The 17,485-nt window shown below is 37.5% G+C and overlaps 1 protein-coding gene across 1 annotated transcript in view; it reads right to left on the reverse strand.

Annotated features, from left to right (window-relative positions):
• CACNA1D (calcium voltage-gated channel subunit alpha1 D) overlaps positions 1-17,485 on the reverse strand; it is a 181,938-nt gene that overhangs the window by 138,003 nt on the left and 26,450 nt on the right. Inside the window, exons 4-5 of the mRNA XM_048491394.1 lie at positions 14,449-14,552; positions 5,421-5,590 (exon numbers count right to left, since the gene is read on the reverse strand). Of these exons, the coding sequence (XP_048347351.1) occupies positions 5,421-5,590; positions 14,449-14,552 (274 nt within the window). The remainder of the gene's footprint in view (positions 1-5,420; positions 5,591-14,448; positions 14,553-17,485) is intronic.

A 17,485-nucleotide genomic window follows, 5' to 3' on the forward strand; every position in this document is an offset into this window, starting at 1 on the left:
GAACTTGTTAGATGCCATCAAATCCTTTGCTTGTTCTGCTTTACGGGGAAAGGTGGGTGCCCAAAAATTATGCTGAATAGAACACTTGATAAGTTTTTCTAATTGCCACTATTGTCATGTGTTGCCATTGTTCATCATTACTTAAAAATGCAAAATGGACAGGATTATAATTTTCTAAAAAACAAAAAAAGCCCAATCACTGTTCTTTCAAATATTAAATAAAATTGTACTTTCAAGCATTAAATGGAAATAATTATCTGAAGGTAACATTTGAATCAGTGAACTAAATATAGAATTATGGGAAAGTATCAAAATAACAACACAGATTGCAATAAATGTTTTTGAATTTATTCGATTGTAAGAGCTTTTGTAAAGCATTATGATTTTTCATCACATTTGAACTTGAAGTGACACACTCATACCATTTGCCTGTTTCAATAATATACCATAGCTAGATTGAAAATTAGTCTGTGGAAATTTAAATGTGAAATCAATGAAATTTCAGGGTGCTAAAGCACTGCAGTAACATTCCACTTGAAACATGCATTCAACCAGCACACCATGTCCATGCAAGATTTGCATCTCCATGCACTTGGGGAAATATACTTAGTCCCAAATTTGTGTTATTTTTTTTAAAAGCAGCACTCCAAACACACGGGCTAGTGTGAAATGTCCCACAGCAAACAGAACATTTTTTACCATGTTTGTTGGCAGCACCTCGAAAACAGTTAAATCTGCTTTTCTTCTTGTCATTTAATAAATCCTCCAGTGTAACCCCTTCATGTTAAATACATGCAATCCCATCGTTAGTACAGGAGATGGCAGCAGCAGCAGCACAAAAGACAGTAAAGGATCCACTTCAGTACAAGCAAACTAAGACTCAACGTATCTGCTTTGTATTACCAGTACCTACAACCTAAATCTAAGTTTGCATTATTCACAAATTCTGCACTGGCAGAATCGCTTGAATGGAATTTGTTAGTAATAATGAATTTGAGCATCCTGGGAATGTTCCCTTTCCTTTAAGGAAGTTGTTTTATGCTTATAGCTGCACAGCATGTTTTGAAATTGTTGATCCAGACAAAGTGACAATGTGTGAAATTGACATTCCTTGGAGCAGAGTTTTTGTTTTTGTTTTTTAAACATACAAAACAAACACAGAAATCCATTCACTCCTTACAGAAATTTGGGGGTTTTGATCAAGTGATGTAGCTTTCATTATAGATTTTGAAAGACCTTCGGTAAGTTATTTCTAAAAGTTTCACTCCTAATTTAATACCCTCTATTCAGTTATAAGTAATTAGCATCCAGGCAGGATATAAAGTTCATGGGCTTATTCTGAGAATTGCAAATTGGGTTTTTCTTGCAACTCAAGCGAAGAGGTTTGCCTGGGTAGGCTGAATGTGTTAATACCAATAAGTACAAATTACATGTCTATGTGTGAACATTTGCACACAGTTTACTAATACCAGATAACTGTATTTGTGACAATGTGTACAAATTCCACCAAAATATTTTAGATCATGGTATACAAACAGGCTGGTTTGGATTTCTGTGAATCAGTGTGGTCTATAGACTAGACCACACTGATTCACAGAAATCCAAACCAGCCTTCTCCTTTAAAAAGGTTGATTTGGTTGACTGTAATCCTATGCATATTTACCTGGAAGCAAAAAGCACTCAGCCAAGTCACACTTACATCTAAGCATTCATGGAGGAGTGGTCTTGCACAAATTCTATAATCTTAACTGGCTCAGTATACGAACATATCAAACTCTTCCAGATTCACAAATAAGAATTACAATCGACTTCAGAGTTGTTGCAAAGCTTAAGAGCACTACAGAGTATTTTGCAAGAACTGCTGAAGGAATTAGCAGTATAACAACGTGACAGTTTAACAGTATAACTTCAGTGGGTGTCATATTAAAACTGGACAATACCCTAACAAATGTTTTGTTGCTGAAAAAGTATTAAAAAACCAATCCCTGAGGTCAATTAGCATCATTCTGATTACACTAATTGGGAAAAAAACCTTCGCTTTGATAAAGTGCTTGTAATGCTAACAAAAGACAGTACTTAATTTGCTGTTCCTAATCTTTCATATAATACCCAATGGCATTTAAGTAGTAGTGGTTCACAAGAATTAAAAGATATCTGTGAAATCTCACAAACCACTCTTGTTAGGGTTTCAATAGGGTGAGAAACAAAAATGCAGGAAGCCAACAAATAATCTTAGATAGCTTTAGTATTTTCCAGTCAACAGCTAAATTTTAGTGTTATTCTGAAATATCACAACCCCTAAGTCACAGTGATATCAGTAACAAATTAACTGTTCCATTACACAGTGTCACCTGATATGACACAGATTGCTGTTTTAAGATGCCATTAACAACAAGACATAAAGACAATGAGCACTTAAACAGGGGCAAAGAACATCTCTTCAGAAGATGATAACAGCAAGGACATTGTCTGGGACTGACATCCTTAATTCTAAAATTAGATCAGCAAGGGGTTAGAATTATTGTTTTCCTTTTATGAGCACCAGGAGCTAAATCTCCAGATGAGTTAATTTTATTCACAGAGAGGATGTCAGAAGACTATTTTAGGGGTTGCTATATAGTGGTCATTGGCTGTATGAGAAACTCTGACTATATAAAAGACCTCCTAGTTAACCAGTTTTGCCTTATTTTCACAATACTATGGATTGACTATCCAAGCTGTTTGAAACAGCTAAGGGAAGATTCTGGAAAACCCAATACTAAAACTGAACTATGCTGAGATAAAACTAGAAATCAGGCCAAGGATTACTATCCTGATCCTTTCAAAACAGGTGCTCCAGTATAACAAAGAACGCTTTTATTTATTTACCTGTTGATTTGTATGCTACGTTTCTGCTGCCTGGTGGCACCAGAAATTGTGAAAATAAGAAATCATAAAACACAACAATATCGCTTCCAATTAAAATAGCACAAACCCAATAATTAAATCAATTCAGGAAAACAATAGCAACATTCAAACTTCTTCCAGAATAAAGGAAAGACAGCAATCTCCTGAAATGAAGGGGTCTCCACCACAAGCATGCATGAATCAAACCTCAGATAATGTGGGTTCTTCCAGAGAGGTCTCACCTATTGATCTTAAAGCTCAGGCAGGTTGTTTATTATATTACTGCTACAACTGAACACATTTGTTTGACATTTTGAAAAATGTCCATTTGCTACAATAACACAATATTGTAATTATTTTAAATGTACAGTATTAACAAACATCAATAAATTTTACATTGGCAGAAGAAACTGAAGATTTTAATCCACACGTCATATATATAAACGTTGCCAAATGTTACATCCATCCCAGCTATGAACATGCTCAATTAACATGTTCATGATCATAGAACATAACTGAAGCAATTAAATCCATAAACCTTGCACAGGAATAAAAGTACAAATATTTTCAACATTAGGAACATGTCATATAGTCTAGTGCAGGGGTCTGCAACCTGCGGCTCTCCAGATGTTCATGGACTACAATTCCCATCAGCTCCTGTCAGCATGGCCAATACTGGCAGGGGCTGATGGGAATTGTAGTCCATGAACATCTGGAGAGCCGCAGGTTGCAGATCCCTGGTCTAGTGGCTCTAAAAGTTTTTGAAGTTGAATACACTTTTAGACTTGCTAGCTGCCTTGAGGCAAGAGGAAAGGTGGGGTACCTATATGCTGACAGAAACTCTGTGGACACCTAAATTTTCAGATCAGGGCCACAAAGATACTAAACAGACTTTTCTGCAAACTTGCAAAATTCTCTAAGTTTGCAGAAAAATCTGAAATGTTTAATTTTCCTGCAGATTAACATAAAAATTTAAAAATTAAAGAGCGTTGTCTGCATGTGTTCAACACACTCATTTTGCTTCTGCAACAGTGACTGGGGCGAGCAAATATCTGCAATCGCTTTCCGATTTTAAAGGCCCTCCGCATGCAGCTAGGAAGCATGGGGGGGGGGGGCTGATTTTTTTAAAAAAAGATGCAAAGGCGCAACAACAGCCCACACTACTTCCACTGGCTCCATTCGCTGCCTGCACAGAGGCATGCGAATGGGACAGCAGGAGAGCATGTTACTTTATCCCACCAACTCTCCCAAAGGGCCCTTAGTGCTACGGCAAACCCCTGGAGTCTAGTTATAGAAGTAGCAGACACCAGGAGTCACTCAGAGCCTGGCCATGGTAGCGGCCAGTGCCCAAAGCCACTCAGGTCTTGGCTGTGGAGGTATGTGCTGAGAGTTCATTGGGCCTGGCTACAGTGCATACTGATAGCTGCTCTGGCCCTAGCTGCAGATACCAGGATATGCTTGGAGCCTGACATCAGAGGTGGCAGGAGCTGCTTCGGGCTTGGAACAGCTCCTAGACATTGCTGTGGCCAGGCTCCAAGTGAGTGCTTGAGTGGAGACTCATGCTGGCTCAGTAGAGAGAAAGATATGGGATCCACCCATGCACCCCTCCCAGTCTATATACCAAAGAAAATCACACAAATCTTAAGATACTTAAATCTAGTAGCTGGGGTAGTGAACAGGGAAGACAGATCTTTCCACAAACCTGAAAGGAGCACCAGATTTACAGAAAATGTTTAAATATAAATACAATACATTGAGGAATTCAAAATACCCAAAATATTTTAAAAAGCACCTGTAGCTTTAAGCAATGGATTCCCTCAGTGGCCATTGCTAGGCAACCACAAATTCCCATCTTGGTTCTATCAGTAAAAGGCAGGGAGAGAGGGGAGGGCCCTTTTCCAGACCAATTTTAGCCTTTGGGGGAGGACTCATTGGGGCCAGGGCTGGCTAGAATCACCAGCTCTGGGTTTGAAATTCATGGAGATTTCTTGGTAGAGTCTGTGGAAGACAGAGTTTGGGGAGAGGAACAGCCTCAGCTAGATATAATGCTACACAGTCCACCCTCAAAGCAGCCACTTTCACCAAGGGAAGAAATCTGGAGTCGTCTGGAATTCAGTTATACTTCTAGAAGTCTTAAGATCCCACCTGGAGGTTGGCCTACATGACTTGATACCTGACTAGTAGGATTCAAATAGGCCTGGCGGCTTGCTACAGTTCAGCAACAGACACACTATGAAAACCAGTATGGTATAGTAGTTAGATCTTCAGAGTAGGGCCTAGGATATCCGAGTTCAAATTCCAATTTATTCCACTTCTGGAGAAAATGGCTGCTTTTGGAAGGCGATACTACCCTTTTTCTCCTAAACCCCACCCTCCTCCAAGGCTCTACCTTCAAACCTCCAAGTATTTCCAATTCCAGAGTAGGCAACCCTAATAATGTTCCTTTGCAAGCACCTGAACGAATCCATGAGTGGGGAACGGATGCTGAAGGGACATACTAGGATTTTGTATAATATACAGAAAGAGGGACATACTATTTCGTTTGCCTTCTTCATCACCTTCCTCTTCATTCTCAGGGTCAATATCTTCCGCTTGTGTGATCCAGTCCAAATAGCCTTTGAGATCTTCTTCAAGCTGCTGCTTTTCCCGCAGCTTCTGAAAATCTCCCCTGGCCTTGGCCTTTTCTCTTTCCTTAGAAAACTCCCTATTGGGTTCAGATGAGACACAACAGAAATACTGATTTATGAAACTGTATGGTATTCTGACCACAGAGCTCAGTATTTCTTATTGACAAAGCTTAAGCAGAACAAATTATACAGAAATATGAACAGTTTCTACAGTGAAGACAGTGAAGCAAAACATGCCATGCTGCATTCCTTATACATTATACATTTCAGCTGTGATAAAAATACAATTTACAGAAACTGAAATTGGCCCCATTCTGGATGTTTGCCCACATCCTTGTAAACATTAAATGTTTGTTTTTAAAAAAAAAATCACAGAAAGTGTGATTCTAGACAGTAACCATCCTAACAGTGCCTAGATTTTATAGATGAAAACAGGGCTACCAATGAAATGTAAAAACATCTCAGGAATACTACAGTGAAAAACTGTTTGAGACAAAGGCAGTTCCATTTCAGACCTAAAATTAGACCTGCACATAGGACATATCCTTGTCAGAGATAACTTGATTAAGAAGAAATCACTGTAACATTCCAGTAGCACTTTGGTTCGTAAATCAGTTCACCCTTACAATAAAATCTTGGTCTCTTTTTAACAATGGAAATAAAAGTTATCCCAAAATGGCAAGTTTTGGGTCTCTTTTTCAATGTTACAAAATGCCCTTACTGCAAATTACCCAAAAAACACAAAAAAAACCCCAATATGAAATCATTAACAAAAATACTTTAAACTCAAAACACTTGATCTGAACAGGCAAGATTTTCTCTTCTTTAGAACACATAGTTTGCTTGCAGAGGAACTCAGATTCAATTCCCAGAATATGCAGCTAAAAATATCTGTACTACTGACTTAGGACAGGCCCCTGCCTAAACCATGCAAAACTTTTTCCAGTTAGAATATACATGCTCAGACTAGATAGTCCACTGCCCAGACTCTTAACCAAATTAGCGGTTTCATTCCAGTATATGTTTGCCTCTTTCTGCACAAGTTCCCTTTAAATGAATGCGACTTGTACGAGAGGCATAGTGCTGTCTTTGAATGGTTTCCATTAATTTCTTTGGGGCTTGCCCAAAAGAGGTTCCTCCAGAAATAAACTGACCTTGCCTCTACTATTCATGTTGAATTTATATCAAAGGTTGCATAATATGGATTCACTCAAATAGCAAATTATTATTAGAAGCAAACTAAACAATTTGATTTGAAAGTGTGTACATATTCTTAATAACTAATCACATAACCAAATCTTAGCCAAAAGGACATCCTAACCTACAGAGCTTGAATGTTTTCACATCAGCCCAAATTAAGCATTTGTTTTCCTTTTCTTTCATGATTTTATCTTTGAAAGAGAAAGATGGAGGGAAAAACCAGACTGCTACAAGGAAAGAACGGGGTCTTGTTTGTACTACCAGCTGCCTCAGAGAAAACAACAACTGTCTTTATGATATTGAAAAGTGATATAACATAAGTATTAACAAGGCCTGGTCTTGAAAAAGTTAGAGGCTACTAAACTTCTTGGTATAGTCAAAACAGCAGTGTTTTGCTCCACCTTAGCAAATAACAAAAATATTGATAAATACACTTTTGTAGACCAGAACAAAATGTATTCCATAATATATGAGATGCCTTTTTAAAATCATGTATATATGACTGACAAGTGTAATAAGGAGTATAAGTGGCTCCAGCTCCAGCTCTTCGAAATGCATATGTGCATTCACAAACAGGCACATTTCTTTCTCATACATTATGGGGTCTACTATCAGTTCAAATTATTACCGTATGTACTCGTGTATAAGTTGACCTGTGTATAAGTCGAGGCACCTAATTTTACCACAAAACACAGGGAAAACTTATTGACTCACGTATAAGTTGAGGGTGGGAAATGCAGCAGCCCAGCACCGCCTCCACCGCCCTCCTCTGTGGCAGGGCGCACCACCTGCAGCCGGCTTGGCCGGGCTGCGGACATCCTGAGCTCCCGTGGCGACCCTGGTAAGAGGGACCCGTGTATAAGTCGAGGGGCGCTTTTTTCAGCATAAAAAATGTGCTGAAAAAGTCGACTTATACATGAGTATATAGGTATTCGATTCAGATATAATGCCAGACCATGGATGAAGAAGCACAATTTAATTTTGAAACATTAGCTGGAAACATTTAGCTGATCCTGAGGTAAGAATTATTTCACAGCTTGCATCATTTTAAAGATGAATAACATTTAAAATGATTTTTATTCTGTTCATGGGAGAAAAAGACATCTTTATTTATTTATTTCCATTTTTCTTTCCTCTTATTAAGCTTTGGCTCAGCTGGGAAAAGAAATACTGTCAAGACATGTTCATTTTCCTTTACCAGAAAACCACAGCTGACAAGTCAGGGCTATCTTCCATTTTGTACATCATTATTTAAATGCCTTTTCCTATGAATGCATTGTGTACCCTTTAGAAAAAAAATTCTGATATACTTGTGTGTAAGCATATATAATATCCAGACATATTTTAATAATCCTGATCCACAGACACCAGTGCAAAAGTAAGCCTGACTCCTTTGCTAAATTGCGATGTGTCTGGAAAAAATATGCCAAATTAATTTTTAAAAGCTTATTCTAACCTATTACGCTTGCTTACAGAAGGATGTATATAGGGACATGTCAGTGCAAATTCTTGGCTGGCCTTGAGCGAAAAAGTAAATACAACTTCCAGAGATTTATCAAAGTGTGTCTGAAAAGATCTTACTTGTTCCTGTTCCCATGGCTACCCAAAGAAACAGTAATGCCTTTAGCAGAATCTGTCTTCTGCAGGAAACATCTTCTAGGGGTTAGGACTGATCTTGAGAAACTGATTATCATGCTTCATTAAAAACTATCCTGTTTGTAAATAAGATTTTTTTAAAACTTCATCTTTTCTCTCCATAAGAGAAAATAATCTAATCCACTATCTAAGCAATTCAACATGTCTTGAGTTCTAAAAATACTTAAAGATTAATTCTTTTTCTTCACAAATTATTCCTGCTATCAAATGTTCTGGTTCCATGCCACTGATGCCAAAATCTTCACACCATTGGGCAATCTGACAGTGCTAGGAGCATGAGCCATTGCATGTTTCCCTCTGACCCCAGGAAAAGTAGATTCCTGAGGTCATTGGAAACCACAGCTGAATGTCTGCATGGAGAAGAGAGAAGGAGTGAGCACACTCAATCCTCCATCGTCCACAGCTCCACTGATGTTAAAGGGAAGGGACACATTCACCCACTTCTTCCCCAGTTCAGGAGGAATGGTTGTTAGGTCACATGAGTCTTCTAACCCCAGAAGTCAACCTTCCATAGTTCAGGAAGGGCTACTTCAAAGATTCACATCTGTCAATGCCTTCCAGAGATAGGATGCTGAAGCTAGTTTTGACTAGATCTAGTTTTGACTAGATGACTCTGTGTGCATAAAGGCATAAGAACTGTCTTATTAATACTAAAGTGCCGTTAAAAATTTTCTGTCCAACAAAGATTAAACAAATATTTCTGAGGTCCAAAGCTAAATTATATGTGGAATACAAGTTTGCTTGGGAATCCTCTGACCCAACCCGACATGCAGACATATGTTATATGGAACCAGAGTTCCCAAGTTTGGCAGGGCCCAATTCAGTTCCAGTAGTATGACATGGGCAAAATGGGTTTTCTTTGCCCCACTGATGTAAGACAATGTGTATTTCCCAGTCATGGCTAATAACAATGGAAAGACTGAGGCTCCATGCATTTATCTTACCTCATTAAAGCTATCTAAGCCCATGAACACCAGAAAACAAAATTGTTTTTGGTAATGATGTGCTTATTTTGTGTGCTTTCTACTTTTTGATAATTAATCTTATTGAATAAAACCAAGTTACAAGAGAGAGAGAGAAAGAACTTTTCCTCAGGTCATTCCCTATATACTAAGGATAGGAGAATAAGTGGTTTGAATACTACCTTTGTAAGTAGTACCAATTAATGCTTCCAATTTTTCCCACTGTCGTGCAATAGTACATAATAAAATTATCATATTAGAAAGGGGAAATGCCAGCTCATTAAAATATTTTAACCAATCAACTATTTGCTTTTTAAATTAATTATATTAATTAAACAAAAATGTATAACGTGACATTTTGTGTCTGAGCTTTAAAAGTCTTATATATGAGTATGATAATACAACTTCTCTGCCTAAATCAGAAAGTTTTTCATTTGGAACATGATGGGGAACAGTGTCTATCTGTAGGTTTATGTGTATGAAATAAAACATCCCTATGATATTATGTGCTTGTCTACATGGAATGCTATTCCAGATCTGAAGTTTTCCAAATATAACCTTAATGTCTAGGTTAAGAAAGATCTTGAAAACGATTATGCACAAGATAATTAGAAAAGAAAGGCACGGTTGCTGATGATTTAAATAGATGATAGTCATCTAACTTTTGTGTCCTTCAAATACAGGAACTTCTGTCAACAGGCTGCTTAATTTAAAATATTTACTAAGAAATGCCCTTTCTTGATCCTCTACATTAATAATCCTCTACATTAATAATGATGATGAAGATGAAGCATTCTTTAAAAATCAGTTTCAGCAATCCATTTTCACATATTCACCCTCAAAGAAGGTGAGATAAAAAATGAAACTTCTTCCAAATTACATCTTATCCACATTTTAACAAACACATTGATCATGCAGTTCACAAAAAGAAAGGCAACACAGAAATGCATCACATAGAAAATCACAGAATGGAAATAAAAACATTAGACACTTTCAACACAATAACCTTAAATCAACTTATTAGGAAATACTCTTAGGAAAATATTTTTACCTCAGATTCCAAATTTAGTTCCCAAAATCCAGGGAATACAGGGAACTCCTAGCAGCCATATTTTTAAGTCACAGAGGTTGTTTTGGATAGAATCATTATTATTATTTAAATTTGTTTATTATTATTATTATTATTATTATTATTATTATTATTATTATTATTATTATTATTATTATTATTATTATACAAAATACACAGCAGCCAGGTATCACTGTCAGTGTTGGTTTACGTCACCATCGCGAGGATTTCAGCCAGGGGCCTTAGGGATGTTGTGGTACGACGTCGGGCTAAGGATGTTTATGGAGCTCCAGCAGCACGGCTTTTGAAGCTCGACAGATGTTGATTTTGTCAATGTTAATTTTGTTTCCAAGTGCTGCCTTATGGTCTTGTAATGGCAGCACCCAGCTGGCCACCGACCACTGGCAATTCACTACAACTGGTTTGAAAGCTAAAGATGCTGGATCTCGATCTTTAGATCCAGGTATTTCGTGATCTTTTCATGTTGTTTTTCGTTGACCCTACTGTCATTGGGTATCGCGATCTGGTTCGACAATGACAATGTCAGGTGTGTTGTGCTGCAGGACTTTGTCTGTTTATATACGAAAGTCCCACAGTATCTTGGCTTGCTTACTATTATTATTATCATTATCATTATTATTATTATTATTACTATTATTATTACTATTACTATTATTATTATTATTATTATTATTATCATCTGGTAGTGTTTTGTAAAATCAGAATAATGAAAGATTTTTATGTAGTCATATGCATCTAGAAATCACATGTCCTACGTCAACAGAAAGAATACTGAAAGAAAAATGATAATATGGACATAATCCTGTGTACCTATCTACACAAGTCTTAGGGGAATAGGTAGAAGGAGGGTATGTGCAGAGAAACTCAGCATAATGGCTTTTTATCCATAATTACAAAGATTACCATGGTATAGAGGTGTAGTGATTGAAGGGTCAGACTAGGATCTAGGAAACCCATGGAAACTTTCTGGTTGATCCTGGGCCAGTCACATACTTCTCAGTCCTCACCCTAGTTAATATTTGGATAGAAGATCTCTAAAGAATTCCAGGATTGTGGCGTGGAGGCAGGCAATGGTAAACCACCTCTGAATGGCTCTTGATGGCAAAAAAACCCCTTAACATATTTCTAACGTTTTACGATATTTTTATAATTATTACAATGGAAGAAACATATGTTATAATGTACTTTCATCATTCCCCTCAATTTGAATGACAGACTGTTGCATGTGTTACTTTAGGGACAATTGCACTCATTGCTAAAGCCTTACGAGAAAGCTTGCTGTATTTAAGCTAGTAGAGAGACAGTATTTTTTATTATTCTTGAGGAGCCCTCATATATATTATTTAAAAATCAGATTTTCCTTGAGCCAATTTGAATTTTTCATGCAAAATTATACAAGAAGGCTTTTTAGTACATGCAGCTGAACATTTATTAGAGCAATTATAATAGTACGATATGAAAAGACTGGGCTTTCCTCAAGTTACTTCCCATTTTATTCACTATTTTTTCCTAGTGGTGAAGTGAAATACAGTATTTTGACAGGCTGTTCCACACCGTATACATTGATTATCATTAGCAACTGATTTTAAAATTGATTCCAAAACAAAAAACCAAATGGCACCAATTTGGAAGCAATCTATCACCACATTTCCTGAACAAACATCACAGCATCCAGTCTTCTCAATATCATACGATTTGGAAAAGCTAATTTCCAAAGTAGCCTATAATTTTAACTACTCTATACCTTTTTCTTTAAAATGTTTGTTATTCTTCTGTGGAAAATATTTGTGAGATACAAATCCATTACACAGATGAAAGTGGTAAACAACATAAACGAAGTTTATAAAAGTATAATTGAAAATAGGTGACTGTTAAATGTTTACTTAGTACTTGATCAGCTTATTGATTATTCCATTGTAAGTACAGCAGACTGTATGAATGTGTTCCTTCATATTGGTCAGAATTAAATACATCGCTGCCATTTCATCTGGCCTCCAGCGGGCATAAAGGTGGGGGAGGGATGAAACGCCATCTGACGCTATACGGTTCCTGGTTTTATTATTGCTAATTAGTTGTTTAATGTTATGTTTTAAAGCTGTTTTTATTACTGTTGTCCACTGCCCTGAGCCCCTAGGGGGAGGGCAGCTTAGAAATTAAATAAATAAATAAATAATTTCCCCATAATACTAAGAGTAGAATTAGAGCACCAATATGAACATTTAGTACTCAACAGGAAGTTGACACTGATACTTACAGATATTCTCCCCCTGTATTTTGATGACAGAAAACCTCTCTGCTACCCATTCTTGCTTTGAGTAATACTCTATTTAACACCAGATTTGACAACCAAGACAACATTAGGACTACAGATGTCAGGGTTTACCTATGTGTTTTCAAGCTTACTAATTTCCAGATCGACAGATCTATCTATTCTCCTGTAAGTTTAAGTACTTCTGGTGGTCAGGTGGCTTACGGTGATGCAAGCAAGAGAAACATGAAGTTCAGGGTGCCCACATAAATATACCTTCCCATTGTGCATGTATCCTGATGAGTGTTAACAGTTCTCTCTACTTCATACTGTACTGGCAAGGAAGTGTCAAAAAGCATGATGGACTAAAAAACTGCTCCGTGAATATGACCTGCATGTAAGTTCACTGACAACTAGCCATCTAGTATGCAGCAGGCTTTCTTTTGATAGCTTTATGATGATTTGCATTTTCTCAAATTCTTGTGTCTTTCATAGCCAACAATGGAAGCTGGCTGCATGCATAGTATGTTGGATTAAGTTCAATATCATTAGGAAGTATACCATATTGTTCAATGCAGAAGGCATTAAAGGTTTTGAAAAACTGAACAATAGGTTAGGGTTTTTTATATATACCAATTTAATAGAAAATGTGAAGCACCTGCCAATAAGTATGTTTAACTAGAACAGGGGTAGGGAACCTGCGGCTCTCCAGATGTTCAGGAACTACAATTCCCATCAGCCTCTGTCAGCGCATGGCCAATTGGCCATGCCTGGTAGGGGCTGATGATGGGAATCTGTAGGTTCCTGAACATCTGAGAGCCGCGAGGTTTCTGCACTCCTGAACTAGAAGTTACACAAAAGATCTGTATATTTAGGTAAGCTTTTAAATACTGAGACAAGGCTTTCAGAAAAAGGAAGGGCCTTTATCTCCTTTTTTAAAAGATATATATGCTTACAGAGGTGTGATCAATCACTGAGTACAAAAAGCAGTTGTTATTGGTGATTATTTCAAACAATGAGGAAATGACCACTTCATTTGTGAATCTCTGGGGATCACCAGGTATTGTAAAGGAAAGATGTCATGGACAGATAGATACAAGCAAGAAGTTCAGGCATTCAGAAGAGCAAATGTTGGTAAAATGACATACCAATCCAAGGCACATGCAAAAAAGCTTTAACGGTGAAGCTTGAGCAAACGTATAGGCCATTTTACACACTGCAGAGGAAAATACAAGGTTCATCTAACTGCTTACCCACTAAGTACACCAAGAACCAGGTTAAGTACGAAAAATGAGCCAAGAATGATAAGACTAACAAAATAGATCCATGGCCATTCACATCCTATTGCATCATTTACCTGCAAAATGTAAGCAAACAAGTTATGATTCAGCTATGTACTACACAGCAGAGTCCTTTTTGCAATTGACAAGTCACATAGGTATCCAAATATCAGTTTCTGGACCTTTTGCCAGATGGCAGAAAACAATATTGAAAGGGTCAGGAATTTCATTTTGTATTACTATTTGGTACACTGATCAATGAAATATAATTTACTAGCATTTTCATATTTACTTTTTAAAAAAGAAAGATCTGCCCATTACTGGTCAGACACTATGCCCTGGGTATAGGAGGCTCAGTTACCTCTGCAAAAAAAGTAATAATCCAATTTTTTTTCTATTTTCCCTCTCATTTTATATTGCTGTTTTTTCTATATACCTATGTGTTCATGGCAACTGAATGCAGGACTCTGCATCTAGGACGAAAAAGGTGTATGCTTACCCGCTCAATACACCAAGAACAAGATTTAGTACGAAAAATGACCCAAAGATGACGAGACTGACAAAATACACCCATGGTAATTCAAATCCCATAGCATCATTCATCTGTAAGAAACAAGATGATCTTATAGAACCAGTTTACTTGTTCATGTGAAATAAATGAACAGTCAGGTAAGAGAACTACTCATACAAGTGTGAAAAGAGACACTTCCTTTCATTAAGATCATAAATAGGCAAAAAAAAGAACAGTTAACTATGATCCAACCCCATTCCTACTCCAAATGCATCATCTGGAATTATTGCAAAACATAAGAAAATATTAGAAGGTGAATTTTTTGACAAATATTGAATGCCCCATTTAGAACACATAGAAAATATTATAATATGTGAAAAAGCCCTTCTGATTAATATTGAGCAAGACTTTTTCTCCTTTTTTGCTATCTTGATATAGATCTTAAATGGCAGAAAAGACAGCAGTGAGACATGGCATTAGATAGTCAATTGCACAGCATGACACAGTTTCAAAAGAACAATGTATAACACTGCATTAGCCTTTAAACTAACTTCAGTATGTCCACATCCTGTTCAGTAGTTCAGCTCTTTCTGATGTCCACATGTCCATTTTTTAATGTCAGTCTGCACTTATCAGCAGTGCATTTTATGACAGCACTGTGAGTCAGCAAGATGCACAATGTTTCAGGATTAGTCAGTTGCTATTTATCATCTAAGGGAGACAGGAGGAGCTAAGTCCAAAATGAAGCAGAAAATCGAGTCCCAACGACTTGGCCCAGGCTGCCATTGTGACGGAGCAGGGGAGAGAGGTGAAGGCTGCAAGATGGCATGGTCACGCCAGGCCGGAGTCATGTGATGGGGCACCGTCACATGACAGGGAAGCCTGGGCGCGCCTACATAAGGCTTCTCCTGGCTGGACCCTGCCTCTTCCAAGGCCACGGAGAGAGTGGATCCACCCTCCCTCCCTGTGTTCTGGGTTGGTTTGGTTGAATTTATTATTGACAATTAATTTGCTTTTTCGTCACAGCCTTGGCGGGTTTTGGGCATAAGAGAACATCCTTTCTGGGGAGGCTGAGTTTACATGCCAGACCTCCCTGCAGCTGGGGGTCTCAATAAGAGGTCTGAGGGTGGGGAGAGCTCGCTAACACAAACCACGGAGGCTCTGCAAGGGAGCCCACTACCCCTGGCAGGAAAGGGTGTCATATAACGGGTACGCGCTCAAGTGGCACCTAGTAACTTTCTGTCTCAATTCCCCAAAAGGGATTGGGGACAGTGCCAGGTTCAGCACGCTTGCTGCCTGGCAGCTAGGATGTGCCCCTTATGCTCGCCCAGCTTCCTATTTTGGTTTTAATAAAACGGGCTGCGGCCAAAGGTCATTCCAAAGAAAACGAAGTCTGTGGTCATTGGTAATCGAGCCTCCGCACATCAGGACACAATGATTTTTTTACTGCAACTTCCTAAGTTTTGCCCTGGATCTAGCCGACAAAATTTTGTAAATAAATACTGACTTAAGTACATCATGTCTTAGATTATGTCCTATTTCAATATGTTTCAAAGATTTTCAGCACAATCCTGTGCAGTTACTCCAGTCTAAACCAACTGAGTTAAACTGATTTAGACTAGAGTAACTATGTGCAACTGTACTGTAATCCAGGTTTTTTTTCTGAAGTAACTGATTTAGGTGCTGCTAGAGACCAAAAAAAAAATCTTGAAAACTTTTATGGACCTTTCAAGATTATCATTTTATCAAGAAATAGATACCAAAAAAATCATATAACTTTGTTATTGGGGATGTAGATCCCCCCCCTCCCAAGTTATGCTTCTGTTGATGAAAAATTGTACTTTCCTTTATGTTAGATTTGCAAAATTTTCTGTATGGGCACACATAATCCAGTATCTCATTCATCAACTGTAACATATACTGTTATTTGCTGTTCAAGAGGGAGGACAGTTATACACCTGCTGGAAAAGGGTTCATAGAACTGATGTTGTTCTTTTTTCCAAGCTATTGCAATTTGCTGATATGTTTATTTTTGACTTTCATAATCTATGATGGATATTTCATTATGTATGATAGCTATTCTATTTTGATTTCTTGGGATATCCAAAAGACAACCACCATTCCTTAAGAAAACTTCAGGGTTACCATACTGAAAAACAGATGTTTGCCTTGGCCTTTTTTTTTACACAGTTAATTTTGAAAAAAGATTATTTCATATCCATAAACTAAACTGATGGAGAACAGGAATTCACATTCTGATATTAGAGGACTGAAGGCAGAAGCATGTATTTGTCATTCCTGCTGTTTAGGGTTCCTTCTGATACCCTGTTTCCCTGAATATAAGACATCCCCTGAAAATAAGACGTAGTAGAGGTTTTGCTGAAGTGTGAAATATAAGGCATCCCCCGAAAGTAAGACGAAGCAAAGTTTTTGTTTAGAAGCATGCCCGACGAGCAGAACACAGAAAAATAAGACATCCCCTGAAAATAAGACATAGCGCATCTTTGGGAGCAAAAATTAATATAAGACACTGTCTTATTTTTGGGGAAACACGGTAGGAGTATATCATCTTCACTGACAGAACTTTGTTGCCATCCTTTATTCTTTTCTCTGATTTGTTTTTTATGCCTATCAAAAGAATTTTCTTGTTCTTTATGAACTGAATTTTAACTGCTGATTTTCATCACTCTATAAACCTTATATTTGAGTGCTACTGTTATCCTATCCCAGTCCAAATAATACATCAGTTAAAATTTCTTACAGCCCCTAACAATCCCTGAGAATTATATACATTTTGTTACCAGGTTCCTGTACCTTAGCCTCTTTAATACTTCTCAAGTTGACAGAAATATCTTACTTATTTATGATTCCTAGGTTTAATTGGCATTTTAAGTCCGTAGTACTTTTTTCAACATCTAGAACAGCCTTGGAAATCAGAGCTTTCTGAAATAGACTGAGATATTCAGCAAGCTTTGATGTTTGCTTAATAGGTCAACGAACTCTGAAACACAGACTTCAAAGTCTG

This window comes from Sphaerodactylus townsendi, linkage group LG03 (genome assembly GCF_021028975.2).
Source record: "Sphaerodactylus townsendi isolate TG3544 linkage group LG03, MPM_Stown_v2.3, whole genome shotgun sequence".
Taxonomy (NCBI): Eukaryota; Metazoa; Chordata; class Lepidosauria; order Squamata; family Sphaerodactylidae; genus Sphaerodactylus; species Sphaerodactylus townsendi.